The sequence below is a fragment of the Hyperoodon ampullatus genome (assembly GCF_949752795.1).
Source record: "Hyperoodon ampullatus genome assembly, chromosome: 13".
Lineage (NCBI taxonomy): Eukaryota > Metazoa > Chordata > Mammalia > Artiodactyla > Ziphiidae > Hyperoodon > Hyperoodon ampullatus.
In genome coordinates this window covers 87,260,782-87,279,287 of record NC_136926.1, presented here as the reverse complement: position 1 = coordinate 87,279,287, position 18,506 = coordinate 87,260,782, and the positions used below count along the sequence as shown (strand labels likewise).

Sequence of the window (18,506 nt, the reverse complement as noted above, 5' to 3'; positions counted from 1 at the left end):
GTAAGGAGGAGAGGTTTTCATTCTATAAAACGAAAGGAAATTTCAAATTAAGAAAAGCAGAGTTTTCCACTGCCTCCTTCTGTTTTCAGTAACGTAGGATATCTTTTTGAACTGAATGAAGGCCCTTCTGTGAATTAGCTTTAAGTGCCTTTTATTTCGACTTTCCATTCACACGACCACCAAACTCTCTTTAGTAAAAGAGGTACGTGGAGCAAAGCTCCCCTCCCTCTCTCCTACCACCCCACGCCCTGCCTTTGTCACCATCCTTCTTGTTCTACTTAAACAGCTGATGGAGCCGTAACTTCCAGGAATAAATAGCAGGATATTTGTCTTCCTAAAATAGATGTTAGAACGTCCAGTTACATAACAGGTCTCAATAAACAGTTTTACTGTGACACTAGTGAATACTTACTTTGCTGTGACCCGTGTTGAAGATAAAGTCCTGAGCTCCTTTCTTTGCATTCATTATTTAAAGAACACTGCGATCTTAATTACGCTACCAAATGGTCTTCCAGAGAGTGTGGCTTTTAAACTAGGTAGTAAAAGGGCCATTTCCTAATCCAAGATAACGGCTTCACAAGCACCTCAAGCCTGTAGTTCTAAACTCCCTTTAGTGACGCTACAGCGTTTCATTTTAACTACCTGCAAACGAAGCATTTATGTTTTTTAAAATATCTTTATTGAGATGTGATTCACATGCCACACGATTCACCCGTTTAACGTGTACAATTTGGTGCTTTCTTAGTTTAGTCATAGATACGTGGAACAATCACAACAATCAATGTTAGAACATTTTCATCACCTCACAAAGGAACTGCAGTCATCTGCTATCACCTGCACCCCACCCCCGGGACCAGCCTCCCAGCCCGCAGCCCTAAGCAACCACTAACCGACTTTCTGTCTCTAGATTTCCCTATTCCGGACATTCTGTGTGAATGTAATCATGTAATATGTGGTCTTTTCTGTCTGGCTTCTTTGACGTAGTGTAATGTTTTCAGTGGTCATCCATGTTGTAGCCTGTGTCAGTGCTTCATTCTTTTATAAGGTCAGTAATATCTCTTTGTATGGATATGCCGCATTTTGTGTATCCATTCATCCACTGATGGGCAGTTGGGTTGTTTGCGCCTTTTGGCTATAAAGAACTCTGCTATAAGCAAAAACTCATCTGTGTGGACATATGTTTTCGTTTCTCTTATATAACTTCTGAATTTTAAAAAATCCTGGATTTTCATATACTCATATCATCAAAAATGCTTCCTATGTTTTCCAGACAAATCTAGAAAAGGAGTCCTGGATTTGAAATCTCATCCCATTGAGAGTTGTAACATCACGGTTCTTTTCCTCTGGAGTCCACAGTGTTGAGTGGGAAGCATCTTCAGTGCCTTTAGTCATAAATCTATTCAAGTTGCTCATTCTAGCCATCCTCCCACCCCACCCTACCCGCAACCCCAGGCCACTGCTAATGTACTTTCAGTCTCTACAGATTTGTCTCTTCTGGACATTTCTTAAATATGCAATCATACAACAGGTGTGTGTGTGTGTCTGTCTGTCTGGCTGGCTGGCTGGCTGGCTTCTTTCATTTACATAATGTTTTCAGGGTTCACCCGTGTTGTAGAATATGTCAATACTTCATTACTTTCTACTGCTGAATAATATTCCATTGTAGGAAAATGCCACGTTTTACTTACCCGTTCATTAGTTGGTGCACATTTGGGTTGTTTCCACCTGTTGGTATCACAGATCATGCTGCTGTGAACATTTGTGTATGAGTTTTTGCACGGACGTATGTTTTCATTTCTCTTGGGTATGTACCGAGGCTGCATCTGCAGGGTCAAATGGCGACTCTGTTCCTGACGGGCCATCAGAGTCTCTTCCACGGCAGCTGCACCATTTCACTACAGTGTACGAGGGCCTCCACGTCCTCCCAACAATTCTTGTTATCAGTTTTGTTATTGTATCCGGCAGTGTCTTGTGGTTTTTGATTTGCATTTCCTTAATGGTTAATGATGATGAGCATCTTTTTCTGGGCTTATTGGCCATTCATATGCCTTCTTTCTAGAAATGCCTGTTCAGATCCTTGGCCAATTATTTTAATTGGGTAATTTGTCTTTTTGTTGTTTAGTTGTAGGAGCTCTTTATGTATTCTGGACACTAGACCTTTATCAGATAAATAATTTGCAAATATTTTCTCCTATTCTCTGGGTTGTCGTTTCACTTTCTTTTTTTCTTTTTTTTTTTTTTTTTTGCGGTACGCGGGCCTCTCACTGTTGTGGCCTCTCCCGTTGCGAAGCACAGGCTCCGGATGCGTAGGCTCAGTGGCCATGCCTCACGGGCCCAGCCGCTCCACAGCATGTGGGATCTTCCCGGACCGGGGCACGAACCCGTGTCCCCTGCATCGGCAGGCAGACTCTCAACCACTGTGTCACCAGGGAAGCCCCGTTTCACTTTCTTGATTACACTGTTTGCAGCCCAGAAGTTTCAAATTTTGATGAAGTCCAGTTTATCCATGATTTCTTTTGCTGCTTGTGCTTTTGATGTCACATCTAAGAAACCGTTGCCTAGGCAGCACTTGCTTTAATGACTAAATTAAATCTAATTCTCAATCATTCTCTAATCCTTGTCATGTGGGCCCTGCTTTCTAATTATTCTTTATAAGTGGAGTTTTGATGAGTCACAAACTGTCTTCATGAAAACCTCATCACCGTCCTACATGTTTGTGAACAGATTCACGAGTTTCACCCCCTCTGTGTTGCTTCTCTTTGTCTAGACCAGTGGCTCTCAACCAGGGGACCCCCCTCCATGCTCCGGACATTTCTCAATGTCTAGAGACATTTCTTGTCACAGCTGCAGGGGCTTCTAGCATCTCCTGGGTAGAGGACAAAGAGGTTGCTAAACATCCCATGACACGCAGGACAGCCTGTACCCCACAGCAAGGCTTATCCAGCCCAAAATACCAATAATGTAGCATTGAGAAGCCCTGGTCTGGATGGGCTAAGGTCACACTTTTGCCTGAATATCTCCATCCTGTTCTGATGCTGCATAAAAAGGGACATGCCATTGAGATGAGTCGGTTTATATGAGTCTGATTGTCATTTTTCTTCATATTCTTTACATTGATCCCATAAGCTTTCAATGTTTTGCTAGTATCGTCTGTTACTTGTCCAAATCCAGCCAAGAAGCAAGACTGTGATCCTTGTTTATTTTAAGAAATAAACCAAAAAAGCTGACTAATAAGTGCAAAGTAAAAAGAACTATTTTTATATACTTCTTATTACTTTGTACAAACAATACATACTTACACATGCATACACACAGGCACACACACACTCATAGACATATGCACGTGTACACACAAACACATATACGCACACACACACGCTTTTTTCTGGGGTTGCTACTTTAGTACTTTAACAGTTTCAAACAAAGTTTATCACCAGATTTAAATAACAAGAACATGCAGGAGGATTTTTTCAGCCACAGAAAATACCGGTAGATTCGACCCTCCCCGCGTGCATACACAGCCCTGGGCTGATGGGCTGTTGGCCGGGACAGTCTCATTGCTTCCCTCTCCCCCTCCGGTGGCAGCTGAGATCTCTGAGATGTGATTAGACAGCAGTGCTGTAGGAATTTAAGCTAAACACGTACAGCCAGCCCATATGGGGCCTGGATTTATTCTGAGCGTGAAAGGAATGATTTGCTTCTTAAAACAAAAAGAGAGAGAGTTTCCCTTAGAGAGATTCCACAATTTTCCTTGAAAGCACAAAGTGTTCCCAGAGCGAGGAACTGGCTGGTTAGCGTCCCGGCCTCCACCCCAGGTGCCCACACCTCAGGTCTTGGCTCCAGCTGGCTTATCTCCTTCCTGGGAAGACGCTGGACTGGGGTGTCCCGGCGACCCCAGTGGCTGAGCCCATGCCAGCTCCCGGGAGCCACGGGCAGGACCGGGAACTGAGGGGGCGACCACACCGGAGACGGGCGACGTTCCAGCACCGTGGATGCGAGTCAGCCCGTCAGGATTCCCGTCGGGGACACTCTGCCTTCCGACTCTGGAGCTGCTGTCCACCCTCTGCTTGAGTCCCCGGGTTGACACCTCCAGGGAGAAATGAGTGGGAAGGAGGCCTGTGTCCCAAGGCGCGTATCAGAGCACCGAGTCCACAAGAGATGTCCCACGACGCTCGCGTGTTGCCATCGCGCCTTCTGTTCTTCCTGGAATTCTCTCCCCAGCGTCATGGGAAGGCTTCTCTACCTTTCCTCTGATGAAGCCAGAATATTAAAAATGTCTTCAATTCCCAGGAATTTCCTATTCAGACAGCAAGAACCTCTGAGTTAAGACGCCCATTTCACACTTAGGCAAACGAAGTAGAGGAAACCTCAATTGTTTCCCCAAAGTTACCCAGCTAGCAGGTGGGGCAACAGGATTCAAGTCCAGGACATGGGCCTCAGAGACCCAATTCTTAAGCTTTTGTGCAAATAACAACTTGGTGCAGCATACTATGTGTGTCGCTGATCCTATGCCCCCAAACCATTTTCAGCAATTTCTAGGTGGATTAAATCTATCAGCTATGTGAATATGGCAGAAGATAAAGGAAAATAAATATTTGTCTTTTAGTAACATCCCCTCCACGGTGACCTCAGGTCAAAGATACACGTGGTGCCCTGAGAAACAGCAGACAGACTTACGTGGCACTTAGATGAGGGTTATAAGGCCAGACGGTGACCGGTACCCAAAGCATCTGACCAGCCTGTGTTCTGGAAAGCAAGCCCGTGAGGCTGAAACATGGATGAGGAGCGTGATGGATGAATGTGTCACTGGTGAAGCCATAATGAAATCTCTGCTGGGTTTCTTCTTTCCTCTTTAAGATGACATCGGTTAAGAATAAGATGCACAAAGAGAACAGTGCGGGAGGACGGAGGGCCGTGGCCAGTGCAGCTTGTCTTGCTAAATAAACATCCTAAGAATTAAAAACGGTGGGCTTCCTTGGTGGCACAGTGGTTGAGAGTCCGCCTGCCGATGCAGGGGACACGGGTTCGTGCCCCGGTCCGGGAAGATCCCACATACCGCGGAGCGGCTGGGCCCGTGAGCCATGGCCGCTGAGCCTGCGCGTCCGGAGCCTGTGCTCCGCAACGGGAGAGGCCACGACAGTGAGAGGCCCACGTACCGCCAAAAAAAAAAAGAAAAAGAAAAAGAAAAAAAAAAACCACGTTGAATCACTATGTACTTTTTTCTTAGGGTGTCTCAGAAAAAGTAAGTGTGACGCTGGCTCAGTAAGCTGGCTCACCCAGTACTAGTTTAAATGGCACTGATCTGATAGGGGTTGGCTTGATGGTTCTCTGATTTTCTTTCTGAAACATCCATTTTGTTTACTGCATGTGAGCATCCCAAGGAGGCCCCACGTCTCATTTCTCTCTGCATCCTCGGCTCCCACTACAAGGTCCGCATGGGAATTAATGAGCGAATGGGAAGACAATTAAGGAAATAGAACCAGATAAGACTGTCCCTGTGTCTAAGCCCATGATGTCCCACTCAAGTTTTATGGCATCTCATGAAATGTCTTTTTTTTAAGGTATGGCAAACTTCTCAAAATCAATTCTCACTTCTCCTTTTTTTGTTAAGCAACGTATGGTGGACCGTGTCTCAAATACTAACATGTAACTGGTTTTTCAGTTTAGAATGTCACTTTTTAAATGTTTCACACGTTTCCTCTCCTGATACGTGTTTTCGAGTTTGAATCAGAACTTTTGAAAACTTTTTAACTTTTTAAAAATGTGACTGCGGTGTTTTCTTTTCCTCTCCCAGAGCTTTCTTGTTATTTTTCAGAAGTTTCTACAATGATTAGAAACTTATCCTCTGGGCCATTCCTCCTCAAATTGCTACCTTGAGACCTTCAGTGTTTTAAAAAGGCAAGGCTGATTAAAATCATATTGTCCTCTATACTCGTGTGTGTGTGTGTGTGTGTGTGTGTGTGTGTGTGTAAATAGCTGTACCAAGTAGAAGAAAATCTCTAAAAATGGCAGTGATGCACGTGAATGATGGGGTCTGTTGCCAGAGGATTGGACAAGATGGTTAGAAAGTACAGCAAATTGCTTAAATCATAGTTAATATTCTGCCAAATATTGGTGGATAATGAATCTCACTATACTTAGAAGTATTTTAAAGTCTACATCAATAATTATGGGAGTTTTGCTTGTTGTATTTACCTCTAAAATTCATAGGGAGAAGTAAGTGGATTCTTACATATTTAGGCTGATGGAAAGGAAAACAGGCACAAATTTTTTTTTTACATCTTTATTGGAGTATAATTGCTCTACAATGGTGTGTTAGTTTCTGCTTTATAACGAAGTGAATCAGTTATACATATACATATGTTCCCATATCTCTTCCCTCTTGCATCTCCCACCCTCCCACCCTCCCTATCCCACCCCGCTAGGTGGTCACGAAGCACCGAGCTGATCTCCCTGTGCTATGCGGCTGCTTCCCACTAGCTATCTGTTTTACATTTGGTAGTGTATATATGTCCATGCCACTCTCTCACTTCATTGCAGCTTGCCCTTCCCCCTCCCCATGTCCTCAAGTCCATTCTCTACGCCTGCGTCTTTATTCCTGTCCTGCCTTAGGTTCTTCAGAACCTTTTTTTTTTTAGATTCCATATATATGTGTTAGCATATGGTATTTGTTTTTCTCTTTCTGACTGACTTCACTCTGTATGATAGACTCTAGGTCCATCCACCTCACTGCAAATAACTCAGTTTCATTTCTTTTTATGGCTGAGTAATATTCCATTGTATATATGTGCCACATCTTCTTTATCCGTTCATCCGATGATGGACACTTAGGTTGCTTCCATGTCCTGGCTATTGTAAATAGAGCTGCAATAAACATTTTGGTACATGAGTCTTTTTGAATTATGGTTTTCTCAGGGTATATGCCCAGTAGTGGGACTGCTGGGTCGTATAGTAGTTCTATTTGTAGTTTTTTAAGGAACGTCCATACTGTTCTCCATAGTGGCTGTATCAATTTACATTCCCACCAGCAGTGCAAAAGGGTTCCCTTTTCTCCACACCCTCTCCAGCATTTGTTGTTTGTAGATTTTTTGATGATGGCCATTCTGACTGGTGTGAGGTGATACCTCATTTGTGGTTTTGATTTGCATTTCTCTAATGATTAGTGATGTTGAGCATCCTTTCAGTTTTCGTTGGCAATCTGTGTATCTTCTTTGGAGAAATGTCTGTTTAGGTGTTCTGCCCATTTTTGGATTGGGTTGTTTGTTTTTGTGCTATTGAGCTGCATGAGCTGCTTGTAAGTTTTGGAGATTAGTCCTTTGTCAGTTGCTTCGTTTGCAAATATTTTCTCCTATTCTGAGGGTTGTCTTGTCTTCTTATTTATGGGCACAGATATTATGAAGAAATCATAACGGCTTGAAAAGCACTCAGATACTTACAGTTACAGACACAATTTAAGAATCAGAATGCACTGGGACAAGGACACTCAGGGAGGGTGCAGGTCATAGGCCTGACTGTCTTGTATGTCTGAGGATTTTATTACGTTTTATAATTTACAGGATGCTCTTATTTCTTTATCATGAAAATTCCATTACATTGGACACACATCACCTTGATTTTGTTTGTATTGCTTTTGGACATTTTGCTTATTGAAAATGTGTTATTTATGAGGATTTTACATTATTTATTTATTTATTTACTTACTTATTTATTTATGGCTGCATTGGGTCTTCATTGCTGTGCACGGGCTTTCTCTAGTCGCAGCGAGCGGGGGCTTCTCTTCGTTGCGGTGCACGGGCTTCTCATCGCGGTGGCTTCTCTTTTCGCAGAGCACAGGCTCTAGGCGCGCGGGCTTCAGTAGTTGCGGCACGCGGGCTCAGTAGTTGTGGCTTGCGGGCTCTAGAGCGCAGGCTCAGTGGTTGTGGCACACGAGCTTAGTTGCTCCGCGGCATGTGGGATCTTCCCGGACCAGGGCTGGAACCCGTGTCCCCTGCATTGGCAGGCAGATTCTTAACCACTGCGCCACCAAGGAAGTCCCAAGGATGTTTTTTATATTTGTGGAATAGCAACAGTATCAGGTCTCAGAAACAAGCTTTGTATTTGGACAGAAATTAGTCAGTAAATTTCCCAGGGCAACCTGTACTTTCCGCACAGCCTCGTGCGCCATCATGTGGGGGACAGATGTTTACTCAGCTAGAGGCTTGGTACTGAGAAGTGAGTTGGGAGGGGGTGGGGGTTGTGGTCCTGCCTGTATCACTACGCGGGGCTGCATCTGCGGCCGCTTTCACGTGAGGATGTTCTGTCGCCTCAGCACGGGAGGCTGTGCAAGGCGTGGGCGTAAGACGCACGGTGTCTCTTCGCCACGGTGCCATTCCAGCCTTTTTTTTTTTTTCAGGTTCTGCACAGAAGGTTCATTGGTTCCTCTCGGAAAGCCCCCTCCCATCGTCTGTCCAGGAGCCGCCTTTGAAGCCGGTTCTGGGTTCCCCCAGCTCTGGGTCGACCATTGTGTTCCCTGAGCGTCTGAGTCCCTGGCAGGCGGCGTTCCCTCGGGGTCGGCGGGCACCAGGTTGCTCTGGAAGAGTTTAAGGATGTGGTTCTCGATCACCTGTGGCACTTTCCTGTGTCCCAGTGCCACGGCGATGTAAGACACAAGGTGTCTCTTCACCGTGATGCCATTCCAGCCTCAGCAGTGGATATGGGGAAGTTCTGTGACCATGCTGTCAACCTCCACTCACTGAAAGCAAAGTGATTTGCTTGAAAGATCAAGCTTTTCCTCTGAACCTGAAGCGTCATCGTCCCTGACACTCCATGTTGTTTCCCTACCCACCGAGAAAGAAAACACTGTCAGTTCTAGTTGGAAGATGCTATTGATTTGTAAGGAGCATCCTGATTTTAAAATGTGAAAAAACATATCCCAGCGATTTACAATGGCAGCTAAATTGTATTTAATTAATTACTTCTCCAATAAAGCTTATTATTTTGTAGTTAGTGAAGGATATGATACTGACACCAGCCTAGAAGGGAGATGTGAAACAAACACATATAATAGGAATTTATGATGATGAAAGAATCTACCAAGAAATTCCTTCTCTTCCAAGTTTTACTCTCCTCTAAAAATAAATAGGTAGACATGAAAAAATATGTACTACACCACCCTTGACTCCCTCTGCTGAAACAGAAGTTATCTACTTTAAACTATTCTTAAACAGCATAAAATTGAAGTTTTCTCTCCAGCACTTGCTAGATACCAGGCCCTGTGTCAGGTTTGGGGCTAGAAAGATTTATCAGGCAAGGTCCCTGTTCTCAAGAAGTTTACAGTGTGGTGGGGAGAGAGCGCTAGACAGACGGGGCGTTTGTGATGGTGTCTGCAGTAGACACCAGCTCAGATCTATGGCCGGGGGGACAGGAAGGGGCTGGGGGCAGGGAAGCCACTGAGGCGGGGCTGGGCGCTGGGTGAGGTCAAAATTCCCAGAGGCTCTGACCTCTGCCCGGACCCCCCCACCCCACCCCTAGGTCAGGAGGTAGGGTGTGGTCCAGGCAGAGAGATTGGTCTGAAAAAAAGTGATGCAAAGTGAGCGTGGAGACCAGAGTACAAAGCGGCGGACCCTCTTGTGGATCTGGCCAAGTTAGGCACTGTCTTTAAAAGATTACGGTGTGACTCGTTCAAGCTCCAGAAATGTATCTTGTACAACGTTGAGTAGGCGAGCGAGGCTTAAGGCAGCAATGGGCATAACTGAAGACGAGGCAGCAGGGTACCGGGTCCTCAGCGGCAAGAGGGATGGAGAGAGGTGCCAGGTCCCTGTCGGCCAGGGCAGCGTGGGCAGTGCTGCGTGTCCTGGGGGACACGATCTCCAGGACTCCTGCTTAAGTGACAAAGCACGAAGCAGAGCGGCGTCCAGAGTGTGATGGCATTTACGTAAAGGGAAGAAGGAGGACGGAGGGAGTGAACTTGTGCAGTGGCTAAACTGTGCCCAGACTGTGATGGAGGAAGACGGAAGCTGGAAGCACATCCCCAGGGGAGGTGGGCGGCCGGGAGGTACCCGGGGATCCCGCCCTTCTCACCGTGACCCTCGCAGTGCCCTCTGAATTTGATGTCAAGTGCAAGCGTTCCATATGAAAATAATTAAATAAGCTTGATTTAGGGTAGAAACAGAACCGTATCTACTCTGTGCACTTAAAATTTTAAACTCAAAAAGCACCCTGGAGTTCCATAAAAAAGCAGAAGGGAGGGGCTTCCCTGGTGGCGCAGTGGTTGAGAGTCCGCCTGCCGATGCAGGGGAGACGGGTTCGTGCCCCGGTCCGGGAAGATCCCACATGCCGCGGAGCGGCTGGGCCTGTGAGCCATGGCCGCTGAGCCTGCGCGTCCGGAGTCTGTGCTCCGCAACAGGAGAGGCCACACAAGTGAGAGGCCCACGTACCGCAAAAAAAAAAAAAAAAAAAAAGCAGAAGGGAGTTTGGTGGGAGGGGAGTGAAGAAAGCTCACCTCTGAGGGTGCAGCTTCCCAGAGGAACAAGGACAGAGGTGGGTGCCCAAGCCCAGGCCTGTGGCCCAGCCCAGCCCAGCCCAGCCCACGTGGCGGCTGCCACTCCCCTCAGCTGGCCAGGTGGGCCGAGGACGTTTGCATCATTCCTGCCCCTGCAAGGGCCTCTCCCCCAGTACTGTCCTGCCCGGCTACCACTGAGCAAAGTTGGAATTCAGGGGAGTCAGGTCTGGTGTCAGTTTCATCCCACGCTTCAAACTCACAGCCCGAAACAGCGACCAAGTGGACAGGCTCCTGAAATACATGGGATGATGTTTAGCTTGTTTAGTTTAATAACTTCAATTTCTTTTGTATGAAAGTATATCCACTGGAGCAAGAGAGTGCTTGCGTGCTCAGGCAGAGAAAACGAGCCAGAATTCAGAATCCACCACAGAAAACACACCCTGAATTGAGATTCCATCTCATACCTTGAAGACAGACATGAAAATGTGTTTATTGGCTCCAAAGTGTATCAAGAGAAAAACGCATTAAAGCTTCTTGTTGATAAGACACTATATCTTAAGAAAGGGTTGTTTTATGTTGTTTTTTCCAGGATGGTGAAACTAACAGAGGAGAATCTGAAAAAAAGAGAAACCTTCGTGACCTTTCCCGGGAGACCTCAGAAGACAATGACGTGTTTGGTACGTAATATAAAAATTAGAAGATGTGATTTCATATGAGAATCGTGTGCAAACACATTCTCATTTGGAGAAGGTCTTAATGTTTTTAATTACGTGAGTAATCCATGAATTTGTTCTCATTATTAGAAATGCAGCCTCTGTAGAAACCTGGAGGCCAGAAACCTGGAGGCTTCATCAGCTTCTTGGGAACATCCATCCGTTCTCCCGGATGGGACTGCCCTGGCTGCCCTTGTTAACCGTCCTCGTCTTGTGTTTGCTTTTGGTTTTGTTTCGCATGCCTTTTTGTACCCACAGACACCGGAAATTTCCCAGATTTTCCCTTGCTATATGCTATTTCTCTGGCCATCTACGTGATCAATTGGGTGGGGGCGTGGGGAGGCCAAGCAGTTCTGGTAAAAAAAATAGATAACAAGGAAGGGAAATAGTCCCAGAGCCTGGATACGGTGGTGTTTATTTTAACTACGAAGAGTGACTCAGGAGGTGTTGGGAAATGTGTTTTCGGTCAAAGTTTACTTTTTCATCACCCTAGAGATAGAGGTTGCCTCTCACCCCAGGAGTGAACGGGCAGGTTCCTACCCATTCCTGTATTAACGCTGTTGGGTCCACCTCTGACGCGTGACAGTGACCCTGGATTACTTTCCCAGCATCACAGGCCGAACTGGGACACGAGCAGACCTGCCCGTGGGCATCGCTCGTTTCCCATGTATTCGTATTCCTGGAGTGTGAGGACTGCAAGCCAGAGCCTGAGGTCTCATTTATCAAAACAAGAGGGCCCGGTTTTCTAGGTGCTGAGATAAGCCTTAGCCACAGTCAGCCCAGCCTGCAGGTCTGACACTCAAGGAACAAGGCCTCCCCACCGTATTCCTGGCCTGGTCTCTGCTTATTTCTGGAAAGGGTTTCTTTATGCTTCCCTTGTCGGGCAGGAAACTCCATCCCAATTTTCTCTGTTCCTGATTTACCTGCTCTTTCTGAAAAATCCTTTCCTTCTCTATAATTCCTTCCTTCTTGAGCAGAACACGTAATTACAGAAGTACCGCTGCCCACTTTTTCAGTATCATAAGCTTCCATGAAAATCAACGTAACCCAAAGGCCCAGAGACAAAACACTGAGGATTAGTTCAATGGAAATCAGACAGGAAGTCAGTACTTGTTACCCTCTCCCGGATTCTACCTGCTTCACGATGATTTCCATAGGGATGTTTTGGACCTGAACACAGTCCAGCGCCTCTAGGTAGTGAGGTTTCCACTCCTTAGGGGCAGAGGAAGGACTAGAGGATGGCATCCTGGCTTGGAGAGGAGCGTGTGGCCTTTGGAGTATAGAGGGAGACACGTCTGACTGTCAGGGACTTTAACGCTAAATCTGCCTGTAAACCTCTAAGATAAAGGTGTCTTTAGCCCCGTATTCTAACTACATATGTGTATAAACACATAAAAGAGAATGACAAAGTAGAAATGTCCATAGTTCTATATATGAATAAGAGTAAGTTTTAGAATTTTTTTTTGGCTAAGCTTACTTACTTTTTTTTTCTGTTTCATAGTACTTTTTTTTTTTTTTACAACTTTATTGGAGTATAATTGCTTCACAATGGCGTGTTTGTTTCTGCTTCATAACAGAGTGAATCAGTTATACATATACATCTGTTCCCATATCCCTTCCCTCTTGTGTCTCCCTCCCTCCCACCCTCCCTATCCCACCCCTCTACGTGGTCACAAAGCACCGAGCTGATCTCCCTGTGCTATGTGGCTGCTTCCCACTAGCTATCTATTTTACGTTTGGTAGTGTATATATGTCCATGCCGCTCTCTCGCTTTGTCACATAAGCTTACTTATTTTTAAAGCAAGCATCATATTTATCATTACCCAGGTTTACCACTTTTAGGATTATTTGAAACAACGTCAGCCAGTCTTTTACTGTCAGATACACACACACACACACACACACAACACAATTATATTGCCTGTATGACATAGCATGAAAAGATCTATAATAAGCCTTTTCCTTAAGTTATAAACGTGGTGTAATTCCTGAAGAACTTTTAAAGGCAGCCCTTTTTAACCTTCTCAAATGCATACTCAATTTGGAGAATTTTCTTATTATCTGGAGTTGAATGTGAAAGCCAATGGAAATGCAAATATTTCAGTCCTGTCACAAAGTTAGATTTGCCTTTTACTGGGAAGAATAGTGCCACAAGCCAGCTTCTGCCTGTCTTGTCTACTGTGACTTTGCGGCGCCTTAAACGCTGAGACAGGCTGGAATATCTGCTGATTGGAGATACCGCTCCCAGGCTAAGCTCTCAGCCCATCAGCGCAATTAGGGAGTAAGTAGTTCCCTAATTGTCACTTTCAGGGCATTGCAGCTGATGCTGCTGAGTCACAGCAGAGGGGAAGCGTGACCATGAGTGAGGGGGACCTGGGACACCTCCTGGGCGCCACTGCTCTGTGCTCTGCCGTCCTGAGTCACACGGACATGGGAGCCGCAGAGCCGTCGGGCGTCTGCTTTTGAACTTCATAGTCTCCCAGTCCTAATGCTTTCCTGGGGTCCAAAACCACCCCAGTCTAAAGTTGCAGAGTGATGGGGGGAAAAGAGGCTGAAATAATCTTGGCTATCCATCTTGGCAATCTACTTTTGGAGGAAATATGTACGAGTTCCTTTTAAATCCTGAAGTGTTGTACAAATGTCACTCGACGTGAAATCAGCAGCTCCCTCCCACTTTACAAAAAGGTCTTTCCCTTGGGCCTCCCTGGTGGCGCAGTGGCTGAGAGTCCGCCTGCCGATGCAGGGGACACGGGTTCGTGCCCCGGTCCGGGAGGATCCCACATGCCGCGGAGCGGCTGGGCCCGTGAGCCATGGCCGCTGAGCCTGTGCATCCGGAGCCTGTGCTCCGCAACGGGAGAGGCCACAGCAGTGAGAGGCCCGCATACCGCAAAAAAAAAAAAAAAAAAAGGTCTTTCCCTGACTAGACAGAAATTCCCCGAATCTAAGAAGAAACCGCACTTCCGTGATGGTCCGTGCAGGCTCCTGGTCATCATTCTGTCCGTGTGTCCGCAGAACTGGGGGCGGGTGAGGGATGTGGGGAGGACATTAGCCTTCCCTTAACCCATGTCTTCGGGACACTCGTGCTCAGGGTCTCGGTGGAGGTTGGGAAGGCCAGCTTTGTGAGAGTCCTGCGAAGGGTCCCGACTGGGGACCGTTCTGGGGAGTCCAGAGGCTCTGTGGCCGGCGCTGACCCCCGCACAGGTGCCTGAGTCACTGGCTCACGTGCCTGATGCATGAGTCGCACAACTTAAACCAGCAACTTCCTCCGTGTGTGGTCAACGCCTTAGGACTGACTTGGCAACGCGCTCAAGGGTTTCATTTACTTTTTCATTCTCTGGGAAAGTTTCACTGAAGGATTTAGATCTAAGTAATAACTCATAGGAGCGCACTTGTAAATCTCCTCCTGTAATTTCTCTTCTGACTGTGGGGCGTTACACTTGGGGAGTTTTGCCTGGTCACCCAAAGAGGAAGGAAACCTCTTAGGGCTCGGGAGCCCTACAAGAACCACGTGCTGTCTGGGCTTTGGGGAACCAGGGTGTTTTGCGGTGGGACAGTTGCTGAGCTTTTTTTTGGAACCTCACAGCCACACACATGGCACAAGCTAGCCCTGTCATTTGAAATACAGGTAGGAAGGAAGGTGGGCCTTCACCGCCACCCCCATCCCCCAGAGCTAAAGCAGGGGGCTAAAGCAGGGGCAGGTCATTCAGCCGAGGTGAGCAGAAGCCCTAGGTCTCCCTAACTGTACCCACGAAGGAGAGAGGTCTCCAAGAGAGGGCACCCCTGCTCTTTCCAGAGCAACTGTGGATCCTCCCAGATGCGACCCTCATCTCAAAAGTCAGAGCAGAGGGATGAGTGCCTGTCACGTTGGGTGAACGCTAGTGCAACTCCACAGGGTCACAGGATTGTGAGAACGCGGCCACGCGTCAGGTCAGAACACTTGACGCAGCTAAGCCACGTGCGCGTTGCAGGGAAGGGCACGATCCTGTGGAAATCACTAGTTCACTTGCTCAGGTAACGGAGAGAGAATTGTCGATGTTTAATGGTTAGGGGGAAAGCATTCATATTAGAAACGTTTGCGTGTATGTCTCAGTATATAATTATAAAGTATATAATATATATTATTAATAATTATATTATATTTTTAAGTGGATAGAAATGTATACATGTATGCATATATGTGTGTCTTTATTTCACAAGGCTTGAGTTAACTTGCAATAAGAAAAAGGAACAAAATACAAAAAAACACAAAGCGGAGATGAAGTAAGGCCGCACGTCCATTTGTTGACTGTACAGCGGTTGCTGTGTTGAACTTATTTAACCTGTAGTTTCCCAGCTGCCAGATGGAAAGTGAGACCTCGTCAGCTTTTCCTTTTACACAGGACATAGCCTCCCCCTATCCCCATGATTTAGCTCTATGGTTTGGGGCAATGTGCTCCCTCATCTTTCTGTGTCTTGGTTTCCTCACCAGCACGTAGGGGTGATAACAGAGCTGCCCGTGAGAAATAAACGAGCTGACACCTGTGTGTCACTCCCATCTGCCACAGTGACAGCTGTTGTTATCAGACAGATGCCTACATGTGCTCTGCAAAGGAAGCAAAGCTGTAGCTAACACACTGTCAGAATTTTTTTTTGCTTAAATTTTTAATCACAGATGGTCACGTGGTCGTCAAGGACCTCAAGGTGTTTTTATGGCAATTGGTGATTCGTTTCATGTGCAAATTGACATAAACTGAATATTGAGCTTCCTTGCAGCTCGGAGCCCATTCAAGGCTCATGTCTCTACTTGTGACCTGGTGTATCATTCCCGCCACACCCCGAGGCAGCTCAGCCTCCAGGGAGGGGAAGTGGGTGCCCCTGGTGAGGGGGAGGACCTGTGAGAACATGTGTGGCCTGAGATAATGCTCGGCCAAGTTTGGAAGATACTCTGCCACAGACAGATCTTTTCCCTGAGAATTTTCATGTAACGTTTAAAAAAAAAAAAGTTGCATTTTTTTGTTTGTTTACCTGTTTCCAAGAACCTTCCACAAGGAAATTTTTTGAGATGTTATATTAGGAAATATTTTATTTAATATATTCTGATTATTAGATTAAGTTACAAAATCAGTAAGTAGCAGTCATTACTGATGTAAAATTCTATCTCAACTCAGTAATGAACGTAGGTGAGGGACCCTCAGTGCTGCCCTGCAGACTCCTGTTTAACTGTCCCTCCCCAGATATCATCAGTGCCCTTCAGAAATGATCATTGCACAGCCTTTTTCCTGAGAATATTTTTCCTGTAGCCTTAATGTATTGCTCATTGCGATTCAGCTGTTGCCTGAGGTCTTTTATTCTTATCTAGACAAGTGATAGAATGGATACTGTATAAGGGCGTCTTTGGGGTGGATAAAAATCATAGAATCAAAACCGCAAGTTGACAACTTGAAGGAATATTAGAGTCCATCTCGCCCACCCGGTCATTGTGTCGATGAGGGTCTGATTGCCAGGACAGTTAAGACAGAGGCCTGGGGACACAAAGTCAAGGTTGCCGCCCGGGGTCCTTGGCCCTGCTCTGAGCCCCACCAGGAAAACAGTGGCTTGTCCTGGATGGTCCTTGGGGAACAGAGACGCCTCTCATTTGAGAGATAGGTTAAGTGAAACATCGTAACACGTTATTACTTCTCTGCGCATTTGAGTGAAAATGAATGATGCTTTGTGTCTTTCAAGTACGCGTTTGCCTATTTGCGCTGCCTGGTTGTAGTTCCCGGGCAGCCCTCCGGGGGCGCACTCTTCCCGCTCTCAGTGTGTGTATTTCTGGCCGAAGCCCCCCCGGCTCCCGTGGTGAGGTGAGGCGTGTTCACGGCCAGCGGAACGTCGGCTCTACTCGGCAGCCTGTACCGTGGCAGGAGCTGCTGGACAGATGTCTTGGCATCTTGAGTGAGGCCGTATCATCTAGTAGCTGGGAGTCGGGACCCAGACCTCCGGGCCGGGTCCTCAGCCTTTGTTTCTGTGCTTCCGGTTCCCCTGTGTGGGTGGGGATCCCGGTACGGCTGAGCTCCGGGCTGTCGTGAGGGAGCATCGGAGTTAAACAGTCCAGGGAGCGGCGGTGCCCTCAGCCCCTCCGTCGCTGCCAGGGGCGGAGGGTGCCTGCCGGAATGCTGCCTTCTCCCAAGGGCCCGGCCTCTAGGTGAAGCCCCCGGCGACCTTTAATAGTCCACATACATATATGGTATTCGATTGTACATACAGTGTTTAAATTAAATGTGCGTACCTGCGTGCTGGTTTCCTCTTTCTCTGGATTTTCTGCTCTGAGCCTCATTTTCCTGAAGATGAAATAGATCATCAGAGGGAAACAGCAGAAGGGAAGGGCCCGGTGAAAACTTACCGATGTCTCAGGAATCTGAGCGCTAACGTCTCCTGGCCCCTCCCCCACGAGGACACGGTGGGGTGTGTTGCCACTGTGGTGCTCGGGTCCCTCTCATCCCAGCACCTGAACAAGCTCGCCTCACTGAGCCGGCACCTACCACGTCATGTGGTCCAAGCCACCATCAGGACTCACCTGGATTCCTTCAGGAGCCCCGGCTTCCATCCTGACTGCTGCCTGCACACCTGCCCGTCTGTTCTCAATACCCCTGCTCAGAGCCCTCCCGCCCTCCCCGCGGGCCGGCACCCCTCTGAGGACACCTCGCACCCTCCCTTATCTCCTCCCCCGCCTGTTCGCTGTCCCTGGAGCGCAGGGCCTTTGCACGGGCTGTACCCTCCTCCTGGGATGCTGCACCCAAATGACCAGCCCACTTAGAAGAGAGCTGCATTAGGACAGCTAGGCTGTGCCGACCTCCCAAACGGGCTCCCAGGCCTCAGAGCTCCATGTCATAACTTCACCCGTGTCCCGGCCCAGCAAGGACAGGCAGGAGGCCCCCTGTCAGCAGTGACTCGGAGGCCCGGGCTGCTTCTATCTGTGGGGCGGGGAGCCAGAGGCACGTCCCCTGAGGGGGCCAGCGTCCATCACATCCGCTGAGGTTCCACGGGCCAGAAGTAGTCACGGGGCCCCATCGCATGACCCAGTCTGGCTGCCAGGAACCGAGAGGAGGGGAGTGGAGGCAGCCTCAGCTCCACCACCTGCTGAGGCTCTCAAACGGGCGTCTGCAGCTTGCGTGTTGTCTGCCCCCCGACTTCCCCGATCCAAGGCCCTCGTAGGAGCTTGTCAGCATCTGCCGATGATGGAGGGATGGGTGGGACGCCACCTCCCCCTGCAGCCCGTCCCCTCCTCTCACTAAGACACCTTTGCAAACTGCTGATTTTCACCAGAAGTGCCCCCAGATCGTGTGACCTCAGGC

General features: G+C 47.6%; 1 protein-coding gene across 1 annotated transcript in view; it reads left to right on the top strand.

The window, feature by feature from the left end:
- Positions 1 to 18,506, top strand: part of MBP (myelin basic protein) — a gene marked incomplete at its 3' end in the record, with an annotated part of 116,775 nt that overhangs the window by 44,227 nt on the left and 54,042 nt on the right. Inside the window, exon 3 of the mRNA XM_079717946.1 lies at positions 11,070 to 11,157. Coding sequence (XP_079574072.1) covers positions 11,070 to 11,157 — 88 coding nt within the window. The remainder of the gene's footprint in view (positions 1 to 11,069; positions 11,158 to 18,506) is intronic.